Below are 23,661 nucleotides of genomic sequence, written 5' to 3'. Positions count from 1 at the left end.
AAGAGCACTGGTTGGTCTTGCAGAGGAGCCAGGTTTGATTCCCAGCACCCACAAGGTGGCTAACAACTGTCCGTAACTCCAATTCCAGGGGAATCTGACACCATCTTCTGATGTCTGAGGGCATTGCCCAACACAGGTGCACTTACATGCAAGCAATACATTCATACACATAAAACTAATGAATAAATTTTTTTAAAAAAGTCAGGCTGTTTCTTTAGGTATAACTTAATGTTGGTTGTAATGCCACAGGGCAGATGAGTGGATAGTTTAAACCCTAAGTAGGAAAGGTGTAGTCATTTTTTTTCAGTCTCTAACTTTTCAGTGTGACAGTTGCAGCTGTTACCAAGCTCTCATCTAGCTGCTAATAGCAAGTAGCTCTAATTGTCTCATTGAACCACATAGATACCCAGTCTATTTTCACATGTAAGCCTTTCAAATGTTTGACAAGTTTTCATCCCTCGCCCCCCCCAAGTTCTCACAAGGGGAAATTTCTCTAGATTTCTCACCCATTTCACATAGTTAATGGCTTAAAGTTTCCTTAAGTCTGATGTCTGCCTGCAGACATATTCCCCTCTACTCCCAACCTCACACCTTTCTTTCCAGTCAATGGATGAGAAGACTTTACTGGCTATGGTGGGGCGGGGGCAGAAGATAGCAGAAAGGCCAATGTCAAGAGTTTTTGTCAGATTTAGTACTGTTTTTTTCTCTTTAAAGGTACATTTCCAGAAATTGTTCTTTAAGTACCCAGAAAATTCCAGTTTCAGGACACATGTTCCTAAATTATTCAAGATATTTCTAAGAGCAATGGGCAATATAGGCCATGGAATCCAACCATCTGAGTTCAAATTCTTTGTACTGTCATGACCTTGAGCAAGACTGTTTTGTTTACATCTCTATAAAGTAAATGGTAATAACAGCAAACATATCACAGGTTAGTAGGAGTTAAACAGGACTATGTAGGAAAGCACCATGTCTTGCCATCGTAAATTCTTATAATATCTACAAGTAAAACAGATTATATACATTGGCAAAGTCATTTAAAAATCTTTCAAAATTCATTTATTTATGAAGGCAGTAACAGGGAATTATTGGAAAGATAAAGGATTGCTGTTACTAATAGTGATTTTTGTACTGTTAGATGATTTTATTTTTAAACTATACTTTTCTAACTTGTCAACAGAGCTTTACTATGAAGACAAAACGGCATTTGAATTAATTAGCTGTGGAGAAGGTAGGCAGGGTTTGAGTAGTGGCAATGAGGCAGTTTGATCACAATGAATACTGCATCTCATTCTGTGTTCTCCCCCTGAGGAGCAGGACCGGAAAAGGAGGAAGAAGAGACTGTGAGAGAGAAGGGAGAAGGGAGACGGGTGTTGCCTACCAGGCATTGTGAGCAGGCACTGTACTAATAATAGTTGTAAGAGGTTAATTAACTTCCCCAAAGGCAAATCTAGTTCTTAATCACTAGGTTTTTGTTGAAAAACAAAAAAGCAAAACAAAGAAAAAAAAAAAACTAGTGCTTTTGACTGCTTAGATGGGAGAGAAAAATCATACGGAAAATGAGAGCAAAGCATGGCTGTGTAAATGGCAGTCAGCAGTGATGAGAAATGAGGACGGAGTGGGCATGGGCTGGAAGGCTATCAAAAAAAAAAGTTTCTAGGTTTTTGTACTTTTCAACATCCACGACAGGTAGGTAAAACAAAATCAATATACTGAGGCCATACTAATCATTTTTGCATTACTGAACATTAAGTGTTAGGAACTACACCTAAAAGAGTAGGTAACATGCTCAATCTTTTACATAATTCTGGCTTCTGGGAAAGTTAACACATGGAAGATAATAAAACATTTCATTTTCCACTAAGGCGATTCTTAAATTTGGTATCATTAGAAAGACACACAGTTGCCTTAATATGATAAAAGAGAGTTTAAAAATAGAAAATGACTTTACTATTAAATTCATACACCAAAGGAACCTGGCACTCCCCAGCAGCATGTTTTCCTTACACCATGCTCTCTTTCTGAGAGACGCAAAGACCAGCTGGTGCCACAGCCAGGCCCCTGCTTCTGCTTGTTGATACAAACATTATTAAAGGCTACAGGATCAAAGCACTGAACATTTATGGCATGATGCAGACCCAAATGCTCATCTGTAAATGGAATCACTTAAAATTATTCTAAAGGGTCATCACAAAGAGGGTACTTATTTTTAGAAATGCATTTTCTTTTAATACAAAGAAAAATGTTGGCCATTGCCTTATGTTTATAACAACATTCCAATTTAATCTTCAGTTTAAAAATTCTTTAATTATTGCACAACAGTACGTTGTTGCTTGCACAACACCCACATCTCTGATCTACCACTGGGGGTGGGGGGGTGGATACATACCCATTCTTATAGTAATGATGTATGGGTTTGGGAGTGGGATGGGGTTTTTGTTTTTTGTTTTTTTTACAAAGGATTTTATATAGACCAGGTTGACCTAGAACTTGCTATATGGCCCAGGCTACTTTGATCTCCTATTCCTACTGCCTTAGTTTCTTGAAGGCTGGGATAGCACCGTGTATTACTATACCCAGCTAGTAATGATATATTTTAAAACTTTGTTTATAAGTTTTAAAGCTGATCTCAGGGAAAAGCCACAAATAGGACAAGAAAAAATATGATATAAAACTTTTTTTTTTAATCAACTTATTACCCAAATATGTTTCTGGTAACAGCAACTGAGCTGACGAGGAACATGGCATTGTACAGGTATTTGAGTCTGCTGCAAAAGCTTATTCTTCTGAACTCCAAGTCCCTACTATCACTACTAAGAGTCAGTAATAGGTATAAAAGTCTTCAAGCAAAAGCAACTTATAGGTATGGAAAGTTTTCTTGTGTGATAATCAGAATCTAGTACAGAAAAAGGCCTTGACTTAAACTTCTTCATTGGTATCATGAATGTCACTGAAAGATCTGGAATAACAAATGCCAAAACATACAACCACTTGTTTTTTTTTTGTCCAGTTATATTAAGAACTCAGCATAATATTCTGGAATTAAAATCAAAGCCCATGTTCTTATAGAGCCTTCACCTGATATTTAGTTAATAATAATCATTTACCTCAAATTTTTATTATAAAACTTAATGTTTAAAGATTAAAAGCACTACCAGTTTAAATATGTAGTATGGGGAAATTGTATACCATTTTATACCTTTATATGACTAGAATTATTTTGAATATAGGTAACTTTAAAAACTTATTTTATAAACACAAAGACTGTTTCAAAACAAACAAGCAAACAAACAAAAAAAAAGGAGTTTGTTCACTCCTAGAATACAGAACCAAAAACACAAAACACATTGGGTAATTTTTTTTAGAACACACACACTAGTTAAGCTTCTCTACAATTTAGTCATTATAGTAGACTAAAAGTCTCAAACAAACAAACCTCGGTCTCCTGTGCATCTTGTGTTGCCATGTCTTCTTGTTCCAGCGGCATTCCTATGGGGGAGAAGATTGTTCTAAGAATAATTTTACTGAAAAAAGCACTGTTCTTCCTTGTCTATTCAAATATTTGGAGATGCCAAAGTGTTAGTTATTGATTTAAATTTTTCCTCAAATGTTCCACAAAGGAACAAACTGTTATTATTTTATTTTAGTCTGATGAGTAATATTACACCTAAACTTGTTTTATCTCTTATCAAAGAAAAAAATTAATATGGAGACAACTTTCCTTTCATAGTGAACTGTTTTTCCCAGAGTTCCTTAGCTCAGCAGTGGACAGACAAGAAGAGACTGCCAATGACCAACTGGGTAAGTCTGAAGCTGTGCTAGATAGCTTTAGTGTCAACTTGACACACCTGGGTAGAGGGAGCCTCAACTGGGAAATTGTCTCCATTGAACTGGCCTGTGGTCATGTCTGTGGGGCATCTTCTTGAATGTTTTGTGATGTGGGAGGGCACAGCCCACTGTGGGTGGTGCCACCCCTGGGAAGGTGGGTCTGTGTTGCATAATGTCAATTGCATTAAAAATGAAGTTTTCTGCATGAAACTCTGTATTTTAATAATGAAATGGAGATCTTTTTTAAAGGTTAAAACCTCATTTAATTTTATGTCTTATAGGGTTTATACTGAGTACAATAATTGTATATAATAATTCAACTGTAAACCTAAAAATGTACAGCCAATTTTATAAGAGATGCAGCCTAGCTCAGAAAATTGTTATTGAATGTCAATGTTGATGTAATAAAATGCTTCCTCTAAGTATGTGGTTATTAAATAAATAATAATAATAATAATAAAAAAAGCAGGTTGAACAGGGACCAGAGGAGCAAACCAGTAAGCAGCCTTCCTCCATGGCCTGTGCTCCACCTCCTGCCTCCAGGTGCCTGCCCAGTGTCTACCTTGGACTCCTTGAACTGTGACCCAGGAGATTTAAGCTGAATAAACCCTTTCCTCCCCAAGTTGGTTTTGGTCAGAGTATTTTGTTACACCAATGGAGAGACAAACTAGGACAGAAGGATAATGGCCCATAAACACTATAAGATTGTTTTGAACTATACCTTCAATAACACATTATAGGTGAATGTTACATAAAAGTTAAACTATACAACAAATAAGCATTATTGATGGTTAATGAAATCTCATTTGAGTTCTACAAATTCCCAAAGAATTGGAGCAAATCAGAGTAACAGAGTTATTGCTGGAAACAATATTTTCCAATGTCATCCATTAAAACATGAGACATAATGATTAGGTAGAGCTCTTGAGAAATTTCTGATTCAACAAGATTATTTACATTCTATCCTTTCTAGGATGTGTTATACATTAACTTACTAGCAGAAACGGACTTATTTTCCTTAGGAAAAAAATGACAAGACTGTTTCAATACGGGGGACAGCAAGTAGGTTTAGTGGATTAAAGGTTCTTGCACCATGCATGAGAACCTGAGTTTGATCCCAGGGACCCTGATGAAGGAGAGAATTCACGCCAAGTTGTTCTCTGATCACACTCCTGAACACCTACACACACACATAAAAAGAAATAAAAAAGAAAATTCCAATATTGCCACTCACAGTGGCTCAGACCTGTGATCCCAGCACTTAGGAGGCTCAGGCAAGAGAACTACCAAGCATGGGTCAGCGTAGGTTATATAACAAGTTCCAGGCCAGCATGGGTTTCAAAAGAAAAGTTCTAATATTGAAGTCTGTATGTAGCATTTATGTCAATAGTAGGGTGTGATGGCACACACCTACCATCCCAGTTACCAGGGAGGCTGAAGCAGGAAGGCTGCACGTTTTGGGCAAGCCTGCACTACACAGTCAGTCTGAGGCCAGCATGGGCGACTTAGCAAAATCCTGTCTCCAACAACCACAACTACAAAGGTTAGGAGCATAAGAGTGTAAGACAGTGGCATAGAGCAAGCCTTGAGTTCAGTCCAGAGTGCCTCAAACTCTCTCTCTCTCTCTCTGGCACACAAGCGTGTCATCCATACATCCATCCTGACAGCAGACTATATGATACTATGTGCTGACCTCAGACTATACAAAGATAAAGCTTCTGAACAGCCATTAAATGATTCATGCTTTAAGCTTTGTTGTTTTTGAAAAGTTGTAGTTATTAAGCTGATCTATTTGCACTCTTTCAGGTCTCTAGGGTCTCCACTGACAAGCACTTAGGAACAGCTGGCAAAAGTTCAAAGTGCAAGCCCGTGATGAGAGAGGAAAAACACTAAAAGGCTTATGCAGAGATGAACCAATAGCCCTGAACTGATTAGGCAACTAAATACAGTTAACCATGGCCATGTGCTTCCTTTCTGTGGATCACTTTTGTTTAAAGTGACACGAAGAACTCCATCATCTTTCAGTAGACAAAACTAGAAAGAATCATTTTTCTTTCCTGCCAGACTGCTGCTTTAATATTTCCAAACCACCAATCTACAGATAAAAAGGTAAATGTCTGCCAAGTATATGTGAACAAATTGTGGCCCCTGTGTCAACTGTGGGGCAACATTAAAAATGTCCACAAAATTAGTCCTGAATAAGAAACCTATATCAAACCTGTCTCCCGAGGCTCTGGGATCATTGTGGAAGAGGGGTCAGAAAGTTCTGAAGAGCCAGAGGTGGTGGATGACCAAAAGGAAATAGAATTTTCCAGGTGGGCAGATACTCATATGAACTCACAGCAATGGTAACAGCATGCATAAGAACCATGTAAGCACAAGCCAGACAAAATCCCAGCAGGGAAGTAGGGAAATGGGGAAGAAGCTCCAACCCTAGATGAGGGACTATGGGCCACTGACAGCTGCTGGGAGGAGTCAGTTTTCTTCAAGGGTGTGATGCTGGGCAGGTTAACCAGGCTCAAGGGGATACAACCAAAGCTAAGGGCAATTGCAGACACAAACTTAACTCGACAGGCCTTAAGATATATGATAAGAGTACTTGAAATCAGGTAGAGGGTAGTAAGGGGTGGTGGTGAAGACAGGGGAGAAAGTCAAAATATGTTCAAAATAGATTGTATGAAATTCTCAAATTTTCAATTAAACTATGAATATAAACGGTTTTTTAAAAAATTCACACACAAAAAATGCAACCTAGTATTTTATTCCTGTAGACCTGCCAGTTTGTAACTCTTGATAAGTCTTTCTGCAATCCTATTATTTTTATCATTCTGCTCATTTGCCACACCTTTAGCCTTCAACTGCCTTCTAGAACTAATGCAATCTTAGAGGTCTATCTTTAAACAGACATTCATATGCACACAAGTACACTAGCTTATTTACCTGGGATGATGCCTATGTGGAGAAGCTGTTTCTATTCAAAGAATATTATTCTCACCTTTCTTCGTTGTCTTTTTGAGACAGGGTCTCCCTGTAGCCCCAGCTGGTTTTGAACTCACAGAGATCCGCTTACTTCTGCACCCCACGTGTTGGAATTAAAGGTGTGTGCCACCATGCTTGGCTGTCTTCACAACATTTAAAAACACTTATCAATGTGGCATTGTTCCATCCATCTCACCAGATTAAATGGAAGGCAGTACCGGTGTCAGTTTTAAAACTAAAACAGGAGATGCATTACTGTTACAGAATCTAACAGTAGTTTATTAAATACATAAATTGAAAAATTAGCAAAACAGAACTGTATTTCTGCCACCTCTCCAGGAAGTTAAAGTTTTTCCAGAGGATCCTTGATCTCAGAATTAAAAATTCATGGGAGTAAATTATGCATGGGAAACACAAAGTTTAGCAGTGGGCTATTTTTAAGAGTCTAATTAAAGCTTCATTAGAAGCTTAAAATATTTCACCGTAACAGAAGTTTAGCCCTGACCTTGACTACTTTTTTACTGCTGGTCTTTACACTCAGTAGTTTACTACTGGCCTTTGTCGATGAACTTGATTTAGGGTCTCATTAGCTCTTGTGTTAGCAAGTGGCACTGGAAGCAAGGTTTTACTTCCCAGTGGCCTCTTCAAAGTACAGAAGGAAATCCAAAGACGGCAGTACCATTTCCCTTTGCTCACATACCTATTGGGAAGGAAAACAGTGATCACATTTGGGGATCATGGGGAGACCAACAAACATGTCCGCAGGGTTATGAATTTGGAAGGTCAAACAGTTTTGTATGTTGTCCATCTAGTTCAATGACTACTGGGAAGTTGAATGGATAAGAAAACTTTGGGAAGATCATTAGTGTGCTTGCTTCTCTCCACTTTCATTTCCAATCTTACCAACAGAAGCCAATACAAAGATGTCATGAAACTTTTCATAAACTTCAGCAACATGAAACAAATCCCTATATGATTCTAGCCACTAAAGAGAGTATGTAACAGTAACACTTCAAAAGTCTAAGTAGTTTATCACCATGAGTTTAAGGTAGGGCTCTGATGGGATTGTTAGACTGACTGACTTTGCAGTACTGGGGACTGAATTTAGGGCCCTGAATGTGCTAGGCAAGCAATCCACCACTGAGCTACATCCATAGCCCTTTTAATAAAAAACTTAATTCTAGACAGAATCTCACACTGCCCCTTTGGTACAATGCAAGGCTGGTTTGAACTCATTCTACAACCCAGTAGACCTTGAGCTCTCTCTCAATCTTCCTGCTTCAGCCTTGTGAGTAGCTGAGATTAAAGGTCACCACACTCGACTATTTCCTTATTTTGGTACTTGCTTCCAAATATTCAAACACACAAAGTAATAACCAGGCCATTAGATTACCTGACAATAACAACAAAAAAACCCAAGGTTTTATGACAAGTTTTCAGCATTATACCTTCAAATCAACACTTTCTTCTATCAAATCATTCTGAACATTATTCATTGATTCAACAATTTACTAAAGCTTAATATAAGCCAGATATTAAGGACTCTATAGTGCACAAGACAGGTATCACTGTTAAAAAAACTGGTGTTCTAAAACAGGCATTAATAAGAGTTTAATTACAAGTGAGATAAATAATACATTAGACAAACTATAACAGCTTTGCTAGAAGCAAGGACAATTTTCTTTGAAAATGGAAAAGCCAGGTTTTCCTTGATACTTCATCTGTGTTCTAGAGGATAAGTACAATGCACAGTAGACAGACATGAGTGTGTGCACGAGCAGTGAGGGCTGCAGAGGGTCAAAGTTCTTTCCCAGTGGGCCAACATCTGACCTGGAAACAAACAACAGTTCTGTAAGGTGGATCGATACCAATTAGCAGTCTAGAAAAATCATTAAGACTACAATCCCGAGTATGTAAACACTATAGATACACACATAAGCAGTGTTGATGGTACAAATGCTTTTATTAATCTGCAGCTATCTAAATAGTTTGAAATCACTGGTTTGGAGGAATGGTAGTGGGACCTCAGGCTGGCATAAAATGAGGCTGATGCAGCAAGATGATGTTAGACAGCAAGAACTGTTCACAATGGGGAGACAAGGCTGCTGTATTCACAGAAGTGATAGCTGTCTGCTTGGGCAAGGACGGTAGCAGAGGAAACGCAACACACAAAGTGTAAGTTTAAATACCATAGTGTACATTTAAATATGTTTTGTTTTAAAGTAACAATCACTTTATTGTAATGAACACAATGAAAACATCTCAGCTAGATTAATATAAAGTTATCAGTTTTACTACTTTCAACCTCTTTGTGGTGGATAGGTGCATAAAGATGTAACTGATAGTCCAAAGTGAAGTTCTGAGGCTTTAAAACGGCTATTATAACTGTAGAGACATTCACTGTGATGTACAGTTTGAGACTTGGCAAGTGTCTGAGTCGTTATTTTAATCTGGTAAAATAAGATTTTTAAAATAGGTTATAAAAGATGTAAAAAAAAGTTACTGAAATGAGAAATTCAGTGGATGTTTACCAGCAACCAAGTGACAAATTCAGTAATGAACGCATCCAAAGAAATTAACAAAAATACGGTATGTAGTGCAAATGCAGCGTGTGCACACACACACTTTTTTTTTTTTTTTTTGATAACTCAAGGACACAAACTCAAGAAGTTTAGGGAAAAAGAACATCCACAGAACCAAATAGCAGACAAAAGCTATCTTCCAAATTGGTAGTCACGGCAAATCCCAATCATTGTAACCAAAATGCCCACATAGATATACCATAGTGAACCTGTAGGAGATCAACAAATAATCATAAAGGCAACCTGGCAAAATAATGTCATTTTTTGAGGTCATAAGGATGGAATGTGGATCAAAATAAACTGGGAGGCAAGCTATTTCAAAAAGCATTTTGCATATTTGGATAGGGCAGAGATAATAATTTTAAGGTTTTAAGTTACAAATAAATGTGTGTAAAATTTTTCTAGGCTAACCATTTTAAGGAAAGAAATACAGCATTCTGCTGCTCAAATAATACAGGGGGCCGGGAGGGGGAAGAACAACTATGAGAAGATCAAGCCAAAGGAAAAACCCAGAAAGGATAAATCAAACCCTTTAAGAAAGTCAGCCATGTTTATTGCTGCTGTTTTCACAGTAACTAGGAAACGGAAACAATCTCAATGTCCCTCAACTGATGAATGGATAATAAAAATATAGCACATTTACACTAGGAGTTCTATTCAGCTATAAGGAAAAATGTAATCATGAAATTTGCAGGTAAATGGATGGAACTAGAAACACTAAGTAACAGACTCAGGAAAACAAGTGATGAATGTTCTCTCTCATTTGTGGATCCTAGTTCCAAATTCATAGATATGAGTATATTTCCTGAAGTAACTGCAATAGCCAGGAAAATGAAAAGCAACCATGAGGAAAGGAGGAGCAGCTTGCGAGAGGGGGATAGGAGACAGGTATTATTAAGGGGGGAACTGGAGGAGGGAAGAGCTATACGGGGGAGACAGGAAAAAGGTAAGTAATGCTTAGATGGTGTGAAAAGTCAAAAGGAAATGTATTTAATAAGCCTACTAAAAAAGACACATGTGTATAGCTAAAGGATATATAACAAAAATCACAGTGCCAGGCAAGGGGAACCTTTCCGATTGTGGAAATAATACAAGATATTGCCACAGTCCTTGATTGCCTCCCAGAATGTAAAGGTAAGACCCTATCGCTGAAGATACAACATACTTGGGACAAAGGAACTGGAGCAATTGAGCTGGGAACTGACTTCAAAGCCTCCTCCCTAAAGACTACTCACTGTATTAGAAGATATTATGCAAGTTGCCATGGGCGAAAAATCAATCAATGATCCTACCCAGCTATAAAGCCTACCAACCACAACAATAACCAGACCAGCCAATTATCTCCACTGGTGTAGTAGTGTCACTTTTATCTTGGAGGTAAATCAACAGCTGTTTAATTACTTAAGGCCCATTCAATGCAAAGGAATCCAAGTCTGGTAATGTAAACATAGTCAAGTTCATGTAGCTGGAGAGTTCATAAACCCTAAAGAACCTACTTCTGTCACTTCCCAAGACCAATGTACTTTCTTGCTATATACTAATATGTATTCTTGTAGTTACAAACAAGTGCATGTCTCATCACTCATCAAAGAAGCTTCTTTTGGCATCAGATGGAGACTATTACATTGTTACACAACTGGTCAAATGCAGAGAAAAAACGATGGAGGTGTTCGGCCCTAAGTGATACATCTACAATGAAATCTCTACAACTAAGGCTCAGGCAACATCATGGAAGAGGGAGCAAAGAGAATGTAAGAGCCAGAGGGACAAGACACCTAGACATCTAGACATGATAGGGAAGCTACACCAATGAAATCACTACAGTATGTTAGTCTAAAAAGATCTGCATAATGAAAAAGTCAGTTGACATGTCAAGGTGGAAGGAGGAAATTTCGTGGGGTCTGACCTCAAGATGAAGATCTACAGGCAATCAATGAATACTTCACGAGGGACTATCTTCCTGAGAGGTTATCTAATCCTAAATGGGAACCCCCAATTACAAGAACACATGAGCACCACTATGGATTCAATGCATTTATATATATATACACACACACACATTCATAAATGTATTTATGTATATGTAACAATAATTAATGAAGAAGACAATTGGGAAAGAGTGGGAGGGGACACAGGAGTTGGAGGGGGACTGGGAGGAATAGAAATAATGCAATAGTCATATGAAATTCTCAAAAATAAAAAAGTAGAAACCACCAAATCTGTATCAGTTCACACATATATATGTATAGCTTTAACTTGCCTAAACACACAAAAGACTAATTCCAAAACTCCACATAAGAAGTTGGAAACATGTTTATCAGCACTTGAATAACTTATGATACATATACAAACAAAATACCAAAGAGGCAGTACAATGAACTAAAGCTGAATCCATCTCAATCTGCTGAATAAAGCTGCAGGACACCAAGCATGGTTTCTACCACTACAGGTTGAAAACACAGAAAACCAAACATTTTTATTACTGATACACACAAGATAAACCCATAAATATAAACAAATATACTATTTACACAACCATCATGGTGCTGCTTACTTCTCAGGAGTGTAGAAGAAAATATAACTCCTCAGGTGCTAAGAATATTTCAGCAGAGCAGCTGAAAGCAGATGAGTAATACTGACTTCTTTGAACACATGCACACAAAGGAATATACATAATACTCATTTACATGTATAAATGTATACAAAAATTCAGAATACACAAGTAACACAGTTCTTTGATGTGCCTGCAAAAGCTGCTACTGCATAGCACTGACTGCTTATTGAATGAGAAAACGATGAGCAGAGTACAAACAAGAAAATCAGTGTTTATTTTAACTTAGTATCTTACTTCAAGAGTTTATGTTAGCTAGGGTTTTTTTTTTTTTGCTCTTTTCAGTTTATTGCATGAAGGAGTTACACTGGTTCAAGTTAAAAGAGGACCTCAAATGGTTACATTATACAGGCTGTGACGGTTTTAAACTTGTGACAAGGGACAGAAGGAAAATTATACTCATTGTAAGAAAATCCTCACTTAAGCTTCAGAGAGCCACAAGCACTTCAAATCCATGAACCTTCAGCTGACTGTCCTAAGCCAGTCAATCTCTATCAGGAACTGGCATATATTCTTATGCAGGTCACCTTACAGCTGAATTACTTCTCCATATTCTGGATGATCAATTACAGTAGCATTGCAGGCAATTTTTTTCTTAAAAGGCCTTCACTAGCTTCTTTTTATCATAATCATCAGCAATCCCTTGGACAGTAGTAAGGGTCTTTCTGCAGTTTCTCAGAATTCTTATATGGATATAATCCTCAGTGCCAGCAGGAAGGTCATCACCTTTACTTGCATCAGCAAAGGGCTCCAAAGAGTGGAGGTTCTGGATAACGGACATACAATTCCTTTTCCTCAGTGAATTTGGCCTGTGGAAGGCAGATGCGGGATAAGGTGGGAGCATCAGGAAACAAGGGGGCTCGAGGGAGAGATAGCTGAGAACTCGGTGGCGGCTCAGTGACTGGGACTCTGTTATCTAGGTTTAAGGTTACCCACAGCCAAGTAGTTACTGTACATAATACATACACATTTACATGTACAAATGCATAGAAAAATTGTACTCCAGAATGCATTTAACAATGAATAAATGTTGGAAATATGCAAAGCTGGCCATTAATTACATACATTTTTTGACACTAGTAGAGGCATCATCTTTCAAGTTCAAGGGGTATTAATACATGAAAAACAAAGTAGAAACCATGAACTGGTAGCCAATGACTACACTGCTAAAACTAAAAATGGAACACCGTTTGCTCTTATTGGAAAACAGCTGTACCTGCCTTGTTTTGAGGACCAAGCTCCTCACAACTAGCACACATTAACCTTCTGTAAATGGACTGAGAAAGAATAACTAGCAAGATATATGAGATGCAAGTGATACAGCCTGACATCTATTCTTCACTTACCACGTAGTGGACTCAAGGATGCTTTGTCACTAATATATAAATACTACTGTGGAAGTTTCAGTATTCTTGGCCTTACATGAGACATTCAAATGTTATATCCATTTTTCTTAGGGTTTAGAGCCAAGATGTGAAAATGCCTAACACACTGAAAATGCTTAATAGTAATTTCATACTCCCTCCCAAGCTTTTACTGATTCATTTAGGGCAGTTTTGGTGAACTAGTCTTATAATTACATAAAATTTTATCATTTATTTCATTATACTGTTACTCTAAGAGATAAAATGAATGAAAATTTGCAAACACAGAGGTTTCCTGAGTAAGAAGAGGATTTCAGGGGCTAGAGAGAAGATAGCTCAGCAGTTAAAAAGTGCTTCCCACTCTCCCAGAGGACCTGAGTTTAATTCTCTGCATGAAGGAAGTCAGGTCTGACAGCCATTCTGGTTCTGGGGAATCTGAAACCCTCTTCTGGCCTTTGTGAGCATCTACACTCAACTGTACACATACCCACACAGGCATACACATAATTAAAATTGTTATTAATTTAAATTTTGTTTTTAGAATTTCATACATGAATATTTATACCAGTCCCACCCCTCCCTTTCCTCCAACTCCTCCCTGTAATTGTTAGGCTGGGCAATTTTTGAGAAATCTTAACCATCCCTGTAGTTGATTGAGCTGTAGATTAAAACTGAGTACAAGCAATTCTACTCAGCTTTGTGATGAATATGGATGTGTAACTGATCAGGACTTAGGATGCATGGAGTTAATTCTTAGAAGATCTGTTTCGATTCTGTTACTGCTAGCACGTTCTCTGTGACCTTGGGATCATTTTGTGCTACAAAAAATCTTTTATACGTTTCTCTATTTTCCAGGCCTGTATTTGGCATTTTCCCAAATGGTGAATAAGAAAGTAGCACTTGGTTTACCCTAATTTCAGCACCTTTGGACTCAAGTTAGGAGTGAGAAACCTCAATTCTGGCACTTGGGTGTTTTCGAAAATAAATTTTATTACATACAACATAAGACATAAACATTCACTTAAACACAAGTATGTTTTTGTGTTGAATGAGTTGAACATATGGACTGAATGGCAAAAATATTTACTATCTGGCATTATGCAGAAACTCTGTGCACCCCTGCTCTGTATGCTTTGAAGTGGATATGCAAATTACTGTAGTGGGCTCACAGCAACTGAATGTTGAAGGCAACCTCACAAATGATAAAACAAAAAGGAAATGCATCTTTTCTTTCTGTACCATTGGCATGAGAGGAGAAACAGAAGCTTCACTAGTAAAGTGGGTCTCACAGTTGTGTGTATAACATTTAAAGACATTTATAAAATCCAATGTATGCTCTTATTTAGCCTCTGTGACTGTAATGACGAGTCAGTTAAGAAATAAAAGAATATTACTTATAACAGCACCATACTGGAAACAACTAAATTATCATTTACTAGATGCACAGTTAAGTAATGTGGTAAATCAACAAAAAGAACAATTTGTTCATTATATGTTTATTATTTATTATATGTTCAATATAGATATATCTTCTTAATCTGAGTATTTCTGATCTATAAAACTGCAGACACAGAACATGCCAAAGTGGCCAGATGACTAACTCATTTTGTGAAATTCTAGAACATGGAGATCAGATTGGTTGCCACGTGTTAGAACTAATGAGGTTCACTGTGTCCACACCTAACAGAATGTGGTCTAGTGACAGTTCTGTACTTTGACTGCAATGAATAACACAAGTCTACAAATATGGAAAAACGATGCAACTCATTACATACTATACCAATGTCAACACTCTGGTTTCTGTGTTATACTAGTTATATAAGATGAAATAGCTGGGGAAAATTGGGCTTAGCATAAAGGACCTTTTAGTGCTATTTTTGTACCTCCTATGAATACAGAATTATTCCCAAAAAAAAGTCAATAAAACACACTTGCACACAAAGACTTTCATAAGATAAAAATGAATCACAGCCAATTTTATTCAAATTCTCCCAAATTTATACCAAACGTGAACTGTTTCTAAAGTATACGTCACCCTTTACAGAATGGTTACTGCGATTTTTTCTTCTTTCTTACAGTTCTTTAATAGAAGCCAGAATCCTGTGTTGCCCAGTTGGGAGCCTAAAATACATGCAGAGAGAATTCATCAGGATGAAAGTACTTTCTGAAAATGTTAACACAGAGATAAGAGACACAGCACACTATCATTCAATATGACTTTGAACAGCAATAAAGTTAACAGTACAGAATCACCAAGTGAGAACAATGGTCATCACAAACTCATTCTGAAGCAAGCAGAAGAAGCAACTGGGGGGACTAGCATATGAAAGAGAGTTTCTAGCTCAGCATTTCTAGACTTGGTTGGAAAATTTAATTCCAATTCTAATTCAACCCACAGTTAAGCCTCAATCCAAAGTTCCACAGTAACTTACAACTTTCTACTCTCAGCTGTGTATCGCCACAATGTCTAAAGTGAATTAAAGGTGTTTGAGATTTCCAAGCTAAAAAGCCATTCTAGTTCCTTCAACATTTAAGATGAGGGATTGCTAACAAAAGGGGAAACATTTTTGGATGGTTAATCATGAATATCAGACAAAAGATAAAAATTTAAATTTGTATAAGATCTGCATGAAGACAAAATAAGAGCCACATTTTTAAAACAACTATTTCTTAAGATTTAGAAGCAATCCACATTTCAAGCACTTCAAAGAAGGCTACACATGCAAGTTATCATCTATCAGTATCAGAATAATGTGCTGAACACCCTGACAAAGTTTGTCAATGAAGTCACATAAAAAGAAAAGAGTTATAAGTAGGAACACAATTTTTTTCTTTGACTAATGTATATAATACATCTAAGGTAAAATTAGCTTCAATTTAGTAGTTTCTTACACACAATGTTCATAAGCTTAAAAAGAAATGCAAAATTAAATCTGATATTGATATGTTCTCAAAGGTAGCTGCTAAATCCCAGAAAGAATAGAAAATGTATGGTTCTTACCTCTGATCTACTATTCTGATTAAGTTTCTTTTCAATATTCATGGCCAACATTTGGCTTCTGAAAGAAAGACTTTTGGTCTTTTCAATCACTTGCTGATAGGGTGACACTGCGTTGTTACCCATAACCACATGACCCTAAAATAAAAATGATTCCTGTAATATAAATTCATAATGCCATATGACTTCTGCACATCTACGTACTGTACAAAGATGACAATGCTTTTCTAGAAAGAACAAATAGGAGGCTGCTCCTGCCTTGAAACAACTAGCACACAATTAACAAATAAAACAAAACTTGTTTTTTAATGGCAGGGGGGGGCACATAGTACTGAGGACTGGACTGAAGGCCTTAAATAATAAGGAAGCATTTTATCACAGAGTTATTCCCAGTTCTGGTTTTACGCTTTCATTTTGACACAGGGTCTAGTTAGGATGCCCAGCATAGCTTGAATTTCCAATTCTGCCTCTGCCCCCAAAGTAGCTAACATTATAGACCTGTACCACCAGGTTCAGCTTAACAAAACCTTATAGAATAAAATTTCTAATTAAAATTCCCAGGAGATAAAATTATCAGTAAGTGTTATGTAGTATATACCATAACCAATGTAATACTCACTAGTTTAGAATCAATCTTGGCGTCCAACCTTGCATTTCTAATCAAATTCACAATCCATCTTTCAGCTTCTTCTGGAGTCATATTCAGTTTATCTGCTAACATGCTAAGGAGAGAAGTAAAGGCTTGAGTTTTCTGGACACAGAGTTTTCAGCCATGCTGTGTATCACTTCACCAACTTCTGCATCATGCTCTCTAAGGTGCTATGACTCTTCCTGTCTACACTGCTCCCATCTATGCTACTGTCTTGTGCTTATCTCACTACACAGCCAGAGTGTGAAGATCCTCACGAGGAAGCTACCAAATTCTGCATTTAGAAAAATTCTTCTGGTTTGTAGTATGTGATCTTATAATTGAGTTCTCAAAAGTAGCAATCTAAGGGGGGAAAGGGTTTCACGGTATCTAATGATTATACAAGAATGCCTACTACAATGAAAAACAACTGGAATTTAAGGCTGCTATGCATATTTGTGCTAAAAGCTATGGGGAAACTCCTTGAAGTTATTCTGCATAAAAACAGTATATAATGAAGGGGTGAGGGAGACAGACAAGACTGACACCAGGAACTGATGCTAAAATATTTCTTGGCAAGCTAATCTGCAACTTGTATTTCCAATTTATGGTCAGGTTGTATAGGGCCACTGCAGTGCTTCATTTGGAAGGACCAATGTAAGCACCCGTTTGTCAATTCATCAGTTGACGGAGAATATGCATGCATGTGGGGCATTAACATACCATACTTGCATACATTTGAGTACCTGTCTACCAATATTAACTGCCCTTTGTCTTCATTTGAAAAATATACAGTTAAATCTCAATATAATCAGTAATTTGGTTAAAAGAACTTAGAATATCCTCAACAAAATCAGAAGGCAGCTATGCTTACCTCTATACCACCAATGGACCATTCATCAATAAAACTGTTCCTTGGACTATTAAACACTGAAATTCTTGATCTAATGCTATTCCTATCTTTAAAAGTATGTAAGTCATTAGAAGCCGTACAGGTAATTATGTACCTGTAAAGTTCCCCCACAAAAGTAATCAATCTGGCACCTTTAAGGAAATAATCATATTCCTAATTCATATGCTTAATTAAAGACAAGGAATCAACAGAATTTTGCTCCAAATGTAAAAGTCTTTTGTTAAAATTTTGAGACAGGGTCTCACGAAATTAATTATATTCTAGTCTAATAAATTTATGTAAAATAATGAAGATTAAAAAATAACTAAAATAGACTATTCTATCAAAGCTTGAAAGACAAAATTGGCTTAAGCTACCCTAGAAAATGCTATAAAACATATCAGAATATAAACAGAATTTCTCAGGAAAAAATGTAATTCACTCTAGACTTTAAACAAAAATAAGTTTCAGATCTTAAAGTAGACTTATGTATTCTCTTTAAATTCTTATACACATCTTTAAGCTGACTAGTTTACCTGGTTTACAGACACAAAAACATGATATTGACTATGTTAAGACAAGCAGACTCCTCAAGTACTATCTAAAGAGACCAATCAAAAATTAGTATTACATATTTGGTTCAGTGAATGAAACCTGTCATACTTCCAGCACAAAATCAGATACTTCTTTTCCTTTTGGGAAGTAATTAGCATCAGTGGCTAATAAATCTTGACCTAGGGGCCCAATGGTTTCATAGACTATCTATCAACCCCTCAATACCCGGTCTTGCAGATGGTCTCTCTTCTCTAAACCCTCCCCGTCATCATTCTGCCCCCACTCCCCAGCCGGCCTGGAACTGGCTATGCAGACCAGTCACCAGTCTGGCTTTGAACTCAAAGAGATCTGCCTGCCTCTGCCTCCCAAGTGCTGGGACTAAAGATGTGTGCCACTACACTCAGCTGCACAATTTATTTTAAATATTGATGATAAAAACAATAAAAAATGGGAAACTTTGGCCTGATTTTTACTGAAGCTAACCCATCCAAAGAAAAGGCCTCCGTCTATTATGAGAATATACTATGAACACTAATTAAAGAAAGCATATTAAATAGAAACTGTGGCTAACTGAGATTATGAGGAAATAGAAAAACTGAAAAACACCAAATGTGGCACACGACAACTGAAATTTCTCACTGAATTTTCCAACATCTTCAATAGCCAAAAAAGAATATATTATCTTACAGTCAATATAAACATGAAACTACTTGCATCTGGTCACAGAACTATTTCTCTCTACTATTAATAAGCATTAATTTTAAATATAAATTGTTATGTGGTAATAAGATTTAAGGAAAATATTAAAGTGAAATAGACTGACTTTTTAAAATATGAAAAATGCAAGAATAGTTGGCAAATACCTTCTTCTGTAAAAGACCAAAACTAATCCCTTGCAGGGAAATCACAGTAATGTAGCTCCAGTATGTTTATCATGCACACTCAAATATCACTTCCATACTTCGTTTTCATCTATTAGAACTGGCCTAAGAATTACTTTATGACAGCTTTTAAATTTCAGACACACATCATCGAACTACTTAGTAAGCTATACTAAATTAAACCATGCCTTACTAATCTGTTTTGACAGATGTTACATAATTTATGTTAAACAGATTTGTAACTTATCTGACAAATCTACAGGGCTATATATACTGATAAATTCAATCTTATTATCCATTTTATAAAGATATGACTATCATATGTGCTTATATCCATTTAGTGAAGAAGTCTATAAATAGTGAATGTTTCAAATCACAAATGGAAGGTTATTTAATAAACTATGGGCTTTATAAAATTATTCTATTCAGCAACTGAAAAATGTCCTCTGGGGGAAAGAAAAGATGCCAGAGACACAGACTTGACTTTCTCTTCAAAAACAAAAGAACAAAAGAAAGAATATAAAATAAATACAGATGAATCAGAGGTAGAGATGGGCCAGCATGAAACAGAATGAGGTATGTGTCATGATAGGCATTCAGGAGAAAAGTCTAGTTAGGGACTTTTACCTGGACTTTTCCAATATCCAAAATATGTTCACGTTATTCATGTTAATCACTCTACATTGCTTTTCAGAATATGTATCATAATTTGTAATTCTGAACTTATTTGTATACTTAGTTACCTCTCTGCCTCTTCTGCTGTACTTTCAAAGTTCTATGAGGATACCAATTACTTGCTCCTCAGGATACTAACTACCTGCTAGGAGAGACACACTTACAATGAATGAATGCTTCCTGCTTTGAACAGCTATATTGTTAGTTATGTTTTGTTTCTGAAGGTTTGGGTAAGACTAGAAAAATCAATTCTATTTAAGTTGCTATTTGATTTCTCTAGACAGCTTCAATGTACAGACAGGTTTAAAAACTAGACTAGCCAGTGTGGTAGCGCACACCATTAATCCCAGCACTCAGGCGGCAGAGGAAGGCAGATCTCAGTAAGTTCCAGGCCAGCCTGGTCTACATAATGAGTTCCAGGACAGGTAAGACTATAAGGAGACCCTGTCTCAAGACCCTCCATCCCCCCCCCAAAAAAAACACCTCTAGACTATAAACAATTGGCTTTTCCCCATGTACCACTTAAGATCTGTTAATTACTTTCATGGACTCAAGTCACTGGAGTCTGAGTTAAGATGTTTGCCTCATTTGTAAAATCTCAATATAAATACTTAACAGTATTTTCAGCTGTTGTTTTCCAACCCGGTGCAGCAACTTTAAAAACATGAAAAACCTCATCTTATTCAACACAAGATAGCAAATCACTGGTTTATCATTTCATTACTCTAACTGAATGTAATTTAATGGCTAAAAAAAATTAAGTGATGACATGATGATTTTCAATTCTGGCTGTGCTTTGGGAAAACTACCCTTGAGACACAACACAGCACCTTTGCTACACATCACAACTTACAACACATTACAGCAAATCTGACTCAAAGTTGGGGCGGCTACAAAGAATATGCACTTATAAAACAAAACTAGAAATTCTGAGACACAGAGTTAAAAACTGACATGAATTTCATTTTTAATTCTCTGGCTCAACTGATTTTCTAAACAACCAATTTCTCTAGAGATTACTTCTGAAACTATAAACTGTTTACAACAAAACAATTTATAGTGAGGTGGAGTACAATGACTGCAAGAGGCCTACTAGCCTAAGCTCTGCAATCAGGTTTAGACATAGGTAGCTTAATGATACTGAGCCTGAAGTTTCCCAGCTAAGTAACAATGGAGTACACTGAGTCAATGTTTCTAAAAGTCTTAGGATTCCAAAGAGTTGTCAGAAAAATGTTCAAGAGTTATAAGCACGATGAAAAATGCTTGATTTAATCTGCTTGCACACCTGTGCATGTACACACACGTACACACACACACACACACACACACACACACACACACAATTAAGACTACTTCAAAATACGTGGCACAGTTTATATGCCAGCCTATAGACACACACTCAACATTTGAAAGTCATGGTTCTGGGACTTGAAATGTGTGTACCTTTCAAGTACACTATGCTAGGCAATGAAGATACAAAACATTGCCATTACCACAGAAAGTTTCACTGAAAAGTCATATACTGAAAAGACATGGAATAAATCTTACTCTTCAACTGTATAATATTAGACTAGAAATTTTCTAAGAGCTGTGTCAGCTCAAAGCTTCTATTCTAATATTTGAAAAAGTCTGCAACCATACTAAGTGTGTCTGGCCTTGTTTTTAGTTTGTTTGTTTGGGGATTTCTGTCCCTCACCTCAGCTGGGACAAACTCTACCACTGATCAAAATCTCCAACCCACATGTATTTCTTTAAAAGGTTGTTTTTTTTTAAACCCACCTATGCATTTTTTACTATTTTTTTTTTTCTGCCACCAATGCATTTTTAATCAACTAAGATACATTCCACTGGTAAGTTGAGCAATCTGAAATAAAATCAAGTGTGATCACTAGAAGATTTCTTGGACTTTGGAAAACCATTAGAAATTTAGTTTAAAGATGCTTTGGAGAAAGCCTAGCAGAAAACAGAAGGAATCAAAGAAAAAATAAACTATGTAGAGAGAAATGAGAGATTCATATATAAAAGTTTAGTAGGTTGAGAAGGTAGTTCAGTGATAGAGTGCCAGCCTAGCACACGCAAGGCCCTGGCTTAGAGCCTAAGCAGTGTGAAACAAACAAGCCAGCAAACAAACACAGACAAAACCATAAACATTTATAGAGGTATTCCTTGTCTATTATCATCACTAGGCTTCACATTTTACCAGAGCAGACAGGATAAATACATAGACCATTTTACTGTTAAACATAGTAAACTCAATTCTAAGAAACAAAATAATAAACCCAAGATCCCAGAGTTTGTAAAGAACAAGAACTAGAATTAGCAAACTTCTTATCCATGGTACCCAAGAAGTAAAACCCAAAGAAACCCTAGGACATAAAAAAGTAAGTTCACTAATACAATAGACAGAAGACAAAAAGATCTGTACCAAATGTATACAAAGCATGCCATTGCTATAAAACCTACTAAAGGTTCTAAAGACATAAAAGGGAAAGACAGCTTTCAAAAGACTAAGAGCAGTTAAAGAAGTCTGGGCAGACACAAACAAGCAAATAAACTAGCAACCCCCTCCCCCCGCAAAAAAACAACACTCAAGTGACCACATTCTAGTGGGAAATGAGAAAAATTCCAAAAAGGAAACCAAAATACTAGCTTTCCTCTTTCACAAACAAGCCCTAATTACAAATCTTACAAAGAACAGCATAAGAATTCAGCTATTTATTGTTCATCAGAGTTCAATATGTGCTACACCTTCCTTTTTATCCCACAATCAATTACATATTGGGATTATCAATGTACTTTTAAAGAGAATCAGATTTTAAAATCCACACCTGCAAGCTACAGTAAGTACTAATTCCCATAAGAAAGCCTAACAAGCACACTGCACCTCTAGCTCTGGACAACCACTTCAAGGACAACCCACTAAACTTAGGCAAGTATGGATCTCTTACCCAAAACAAATGGCATTAAAGAATAAGAATTTGGTCTACATACAGTTCCTCAGAGGAAAACATTAAAAGTACTCAGTTTTAATGTTTTATATTTGACTTCATCCATGCCCAAAGGGCACTAATAATTTTTCAAGCCCCAATACGTAAAATTAGTTTCTAATAGGTCATGTGCATTTCATAATTTTTTTCCAATTATTGTCTCACACAACAGAGACACTTTCAAGTAAAATTTATCACAAGTTTTCCATGTTTCAACATTTTAGGATGTCATGTGAGTTTACTATATGAAAATTCAAATATGTAATTAAATAAACAAACTTAACAGAAATTATTACCAAATGTAGTGGTCTTTCAACAGAACTTCCAATTTGCTAAAGGCTGACTCCTTATTTGACCTACTGCTGAAAACCATTTTAAAACTTCCTTCATAGTGGTACAACAGAATTTATTCTTAAAAAAGGTAACTGAAAATAAGTTTAAAGCTCTTCAAGCTGTCATTTTGAGAAATCATGTTTCACTACACAAATGAAAGCTAAAGATCTTTTTCAGAATGCAAACAAGTTAAAATTTTCACAGATTATGATAAAAGTATTTCCATTTCCTTCAAAAGTCAAGATAAAAATAGAATTAACTGAAATCCCATTACATGGAACATGACAATAAATGGCAATTTCCAGAAACTTAAAAGTAAAAAGACACATTCAATCTGAGTGTTCTTAC

General features: G+C 36.5%; 1 protein-coding gene and 1 pseudogene across 1 annotated transcript in view; both read right to left on the bottom strand.

The window, feature by feature from the left end:
- Positions 1-12,261: 12,261 nt before the first annotated feature.
- Positions 12,262-15,156, bottom strand: LOC103748753 (annotated as a pseudogene).
- A 150-nt stretch (positions 15,157-15,306) lies between these two features.
- Eif3e (eukaryotic translation initiation factor 3 subunit E) overlaps positions 15,307-23,661 on the bottom strand; it is a gene marked incomplete in the record, with an annotated part of 36,717 nt that continues 28,362 nt past the window's right edge. Inside the window, 3 exon segments of the mRNA XM_008851505.3 lie at positions 15,307-15,485; positions 16,366-16,500; positions 16,982-17,084. Coding sequence (XP_008849727.1) covers positions 15,447-15,485; positions 16,366-16,500; positions 16,982-17,084 — 277 coding nt within the window.

The sequence above is a fragment of the Nannospalax galili genome, unplaced genomic scaffold, assembly GCF_000622305.1.
Source record: "Nannospalax galili isolate Female #2095 unplaced genomic scaffold, S.galili_v1.0 scaffold284, whole genome shotgun sequence".
NCBI lineage: Eukaryota > Metazoa > Chordata > Mammalia > Rodentia > Spalacidae > Nannospalax > Nannospalax galili.
The sequence above is the reverse complement of the archived record's forward strand: the minus strand, read 5'-3'. Positions and strand labels throughout refer to the sequence as shown.